General features: G+C 41.6%; 1 protein-coding gene across 3 annotated transcripts in view; it reads right to left on the bottom strand.

Annotated features, from left to right (window-relative positions):
- Nucleotides 1-637: 637 nt before the first annotated feature.
- The window catches only part of PHF11 (PHD finger protein 11), a 27,783-nt gene continuing 23,249 nt past the window's right edge, over nucleotides 638-5,171 (bottom strand). For all 3 annotated transcript variants that reach the window (XM_077781410.1, XM_021528472.3, XM_077781411.1), the window contains one exon: nucleotides 638-1,566. In XM_077781410.1, the coding sequence (XP_077637536.1) occupies nucleotides 1,418-1,566 (149 nt within the window). In that variant the 3' untranslated portion in view covers nucleotides 638-1,417. The remainder of the gene's footprint in view (nucleotides 1,567-5,171) is intronic.

Here is a 5,171-nt window from a genome sequence, read left to right as displayed (position 1 = left end):
CTCATGCTATACAATGAATCCTGCTGATTTCACTGTGCCTGACAAAATTACCCATGATCTTGATTTCAGAAGTTCACAAATTTCTTTGTAGGCACTAATTTTAGACCTCAGTGGTTCACTCTATGGATCTGATTTTTTTATACTAAGTTATCCTTAAGTGGCTGTAACCCTTCAGAAGGTATGTATGGACATCCTTATCATTCTTACTGTGTTTAATATCAGCTTATTACTGCATATTTGGTTTGAGTCGGTTTTTTTTTTTAGGCTGAGTGGCACTGAAGTCCTGGCCTTGGGCAGTAAACCAGTGATGTTTCTAGGCCCAGAAGGGCAGCAGACTTGAACTCTAAGCATTTAAAATCACTGTTATTTTATTGAATCGGGCACCTTATAGTTCAAGAGCTCGTTTTGAATGCTGTTACTCTGTGCTTATCAATGCCCACCTTCCTACAGAAGGAATTCCAAGTGGTCATGAAGAGAGTACAGCTGTTGTAGCATGTGCCACACCAAGTGGTGTTTGCCAGTGCTCTGCTTGTCCCTCAGCCAAGGGCTGGGTAAAGCACAGCCTGACAGCATTCCCTTTTCTTGGGCATGTCCTGTGCAGCGGCTTAGGGACAGGGAGCACAACTCCATGCACAGCTCCTTTAAAAAATGTTTTATTTCATTAATTTAGCCTGTTGTGGCTAAACAATGCATTTCTGTATTCAAACAATATTTTAAAGACAAAACACATGAAAGTTGAACCCTTTCTTAAAGGATAAAGGAAGATGCAGTCACTGCTTTGCCCCATTTGACATTTTATCTTTTCTGAATGCCCACCCCTTTCTGGTCTGCCTGCAAACACTGCTTTACCACTGCCATTGCAGCAGAAACAGTACACCTTGACCCATCAATAAAGAAGAGTAATTGGGTTTTTTAAATTAAATTCCTATTTATAATCCAGAAGACTTCTTTTGAGTGCAACTTCTGCTCATTTTTTTTGGAAAACCAAAGCAGCACTATGATCCTTCAAACATCACTGTCTAGACAGACAGTGAAGCAGCTACTGCCCAGCCAGGAGCAGGCTCCCATAGTTTTAAATTACTTTAGCAAGTGTTCTGTGGCAGCTGAACATTCCCTTGGCTTTGAGAAAAAGTCTTCCCTGGAGGGTTCTCTTGGGTTTTTGCAAAAGCTAAATTTGGTTTATAACATTTATATTCTATTGTGCAATATAAATGGAAATTTATAGTGGAACCAGGCAAAAACTTGAGGATGAAAATTTGAAAACTGGAAGTTATTGCAAAAGTGAGGTATAAAAAGGCATGTAACACCACATTCTTGCACCCATTCAGCCCTCATCTTAGGGAATTGGGCACTGACCAGACTGCTCTGGTTTTTTATCATTAGAAAATCCTAACAATTGCACCATTGCAGAGAGAGGTTATTCAGACACTGTACTGGATGTACTGGCTGTACTGGCTGTGTTCTCTAGAGTAGGAAGGATGGCTTCTTTTAAGTCCTGCAGTAGCTCAATCTTGTGATCCAGTCTTTTTCTGTTTTCCAGAAGTTTCTGGATTTTTTCTTCTGTTCCTATTATGAAAAAGGGATAAAAAGCTTTCATTATTAAGGAATAAAAACATTTTAATATTTAAGTATTACTAATATAAAATACATATTAATTAACTCTGCAGAGCTACCACTGCTTGGTTTAACCTACAATAAAACCTTTGCCTTTTGGCAGCAATGCTTGTAACCCACTGCCCTGCACACCTTGTGTCTTCACAAAGAGCTGAACTCTGTCTGCTGAGAGCCTGGATGGTGTGTCAGAGGAAGCACAGAGCAGGAGTCACATACTCTAACAGAGCTAGTTTTGAGATTAAAATAGCTCCGTATATGTAAAAATTACTAGCTTAGCTACTAATCCTCTGTGTTAACTGGCCTATGAGCTGTAAAGGTTCTGTTTTCAGAGCCCATTTGTGTGAGAATTCCCCCAACAATGATGTATTTTAAATCTTTAAAGACATCATCTCTAAATTACACTCCTAAAGCAAATTTACAAGCCGAATGGCTTTTAACCAACAACAAAATTAAACCTAAGACCAGATGCTTTGGACAACTGCATTCAACGACTCGACTCTCAAAAATACAATTCAATAGCATTTATTCTTCTGCTTCTGGCAAAATCATTATTGACAGTATCCTGATGGGATTAACCAAGTTGTTTACCTTATTTGCAAAGCCCTGCTTTACTGCATTTCTGCTTCCCTCTCCCTAGTGTTAAAGATTATTGAAATGAGTGAGAGCTCAGTAAGGAACCCTGCCAGTATTCAGAAGCATTACCACAACCTTACAGTGTTAATTGCAAGTTTTAAATGAAGCACCTGCTTTGTTCAGTTAACACACCAAGGTCTTGGTGACCTCTGAGCAGCAAGGCTTGTCTATGAACAACAAATTACTTCCTCAGTGTGTGACAATGTTTAGAGTTCAGATTCTTGTAAGAAGGAGAAGACATTTTGTACAAGCTGAACGTATCTTTCCTCTTTTGGGGAAGAAGATGTAGAAGGATGTCTCTGAAGTTCAGTGAGTAAAGTGGAGAAATCCTCTCCAGATGTTTACCCTATGCCACTCAGAATAAAAGAGCCTTAACTGATTTTTTAAAAAAAAAAAAAAGGAAAGCACTTTGGCCTTTTGCCTCCCTGCTGCTTCTTCCTCTGTAGTGAGAAAGCACAGCACCTGCTGCCTGTGGGTGGATGTGGAAGGTGATGGGCATGGACACATTTTTAAATCCATTACCCAAAGCTGCGTGTGGGTGTTGAACATGGGCAGCCAGAGCACTGTTGGTGCCTGCTGCCCATGGGAAAATCTGGTAGCATTCACTGAAGAGGGGCCTGGTGCCCCAGCCTAGCTCTGACTGAAGAGAAGGAGATGCCCCTTCCCTCTGCACTCAGATGACACATACTTGATGAAGTTGGACATGTACAAGTGGAACCAAGGGAAAAAGCTCGCTCTCTCTTCATCTGGATATTAATTAATTATCAGAAATTAACAAAGCAGCTCAGTTGGTTAGAACATCGTGCTGGTAATGCCATGGTTATGGGTTCAATCCCCATATGGGCCACTTACTTCAGAGTTAGACTCAGTGATCCTTGCAGGTCCCTTCCAACTCAGAACTCTCTCATCCTGTTGATTCAGCATTTGGGAGAGCTACAGATGGAACACACACAGCTCAGACACACAGCTAAGTTTCTCTTGGGCCAAAAGGATGTGGCAGAAATAGAAGTAGCCCAGATAAAGATATCAGTGATAGGAATGACTGGCCTACAGAAATGCTTCCACAGGAAGACGGGTAACAGATTGGGAACCTTCCACCTCATAGAGGAAATGAGCTGAAGGGAAAGCAAATGTATTTCTGTAATCAGGAATGGCCTGAGGGATGTGGACCTGGAATGACTGCCCCAAGTGCTATGGGGCTCTCACTGAAGGAACTGCACAACAGTTTTAAAATTAAGTATCATGGCCTTTGTCCCACAGCCTTTGTCTGAATTGCGGAATTTGCTGCTGCAAACCTCCTGAAAACAAATGTTGTCAAGGAGCTCAACAGCTTCTGTCCAGACTGTTGACCAGCACAGAGAGGGAATCTGATGGAAGCATCCTGCCCAAGCAGAGTGCATGACAGAACTGAAAGCAAAACTAAGTCACTTTCCCTTGGAGGAGAGGAAAAGAACCTCCACCCTAGAAATCTGAAACTGCTGCTGAGTCGACAGCATATCCTCTGTGGAAAGTTTTGAATGCAGTTGAGTTTGCAGTAAAGCTGCACACTGCAAAAGGAGTGTGGATCCCTGTATAGAGAAAGGGATTTTAAAAAGCCCTTTCGCCAGCTACAGTTGTGTAGCTGTGCTGTGCTGGCATGTAAGGCTTCAGAACAGGTTTTGCATGATGATTCAAGAAGTGACAAAAAGATTGAATTTAAAGCATGGCATATGACCCAAAATCATCAGCTTGAGACACAGTATTTATACCAGTCCTATTTTATGTAGTCCTTGACTTATGTCACCACAGAGACTTGCTACATAGAGCTTATAAAAGGTTATGACAACACGAACAATAAACAACAACAACAAAAAAAAAAGCAGCTGTGATTTGCTTCCCCCTCTACAGTTTCACTTGTAATTAACATGGTTTTCATTTTTTTCTCACTGCTTCATGTTAAGAGCTCCTCTTGGATCAGTTTTGGAACCAACCTCATTATTATTGACCTTGAAATTAAATGGTCTCAGAAAAGATTGTGTGGCACAGGAAGAATTGAGCTGCTTGAGTTGTGGGGATTTAGAGAGGGGACAACTAGTACCCATGAGAATCACATGGTTGTGTGCAGGGAGGTGCCAATATAAAGAGATTTTCTTGTAAGCTGAGAAGGGGATGAAATAATTGATACAGCAGTGAAAGAAACAAGTGTGACCCAAGGTTGTGTCACATGAGGAATTCTGAGCAGAGATATTTTAATGTCCTCAGATGGAACCTTGTGTTAGACAACTGCAACACTGGACACTCCAACTGCTGAAAAAGGAATTTAAATGCAAGAACAGGAGACTGAAGTGAAGGGGAAACACCAAACATCATCTTCACATACCAAACTTCAACATTGACTAATTAAAACCCTTTTCACCAGAATAAATTAAAGCAAATGTCAGAACAAATCTTTGAGAGGGAAATGGGAAGCATGAGACTTGCCTGCCTGAAAAACAGCTTCAGCTTTGTTGCTTCAAACAGCTGAGAATCCAAGCCCCACAGTTTCCTTCCACACAGGTGCTCCTAAGTAACTGTTCCTGTCTTTGCATTTCACTCTGAGCATTGTCATCTTGTTTTTCAAAGCACAACTGCCGCCCAGTCCAGATGAGTTCTGCTGGCCTTTGGCTGCTGTGTTTCAGTGGAAAGCATTACTCTGACCAGCACTTGTCAGCCAGCAGCAGAGCTGTAGCACTGGCAAACTGCTGAAGGGAGGCTGTGGAGAAGGAACCCAAATAAGCTGCAGGAGACGGGAATCCCCCTGGGGCGGAGACCCTTGGGCATTTTAAAGCTGTGGAACTGTAAGTTGCTCCCTCCTTCAGGTCAGCCAGCCCTATCTGATATATTATATTTCTAAGGATTCAGCTAGCCATGGCTTCAACTGTTTATAAAAAATTGAGAAAAAAATT

Source organism: Lonchura striata, chromosome 2, assembly GCF_046129695.1.
Source record: "Lonchura striata isolate bLonStr1 chromosome 2, bLonStr1.mat, whole genome shotgun sequence".
Lineage (NCBI taxonomy): Eukaryota > Metazoa > Chordata > Aves > Passeriformes > Estrildidae > Lonchura > Lonchura striata.
This window is presented reverse-complemented; position numbering and strand designations above follow the sequence as displayed.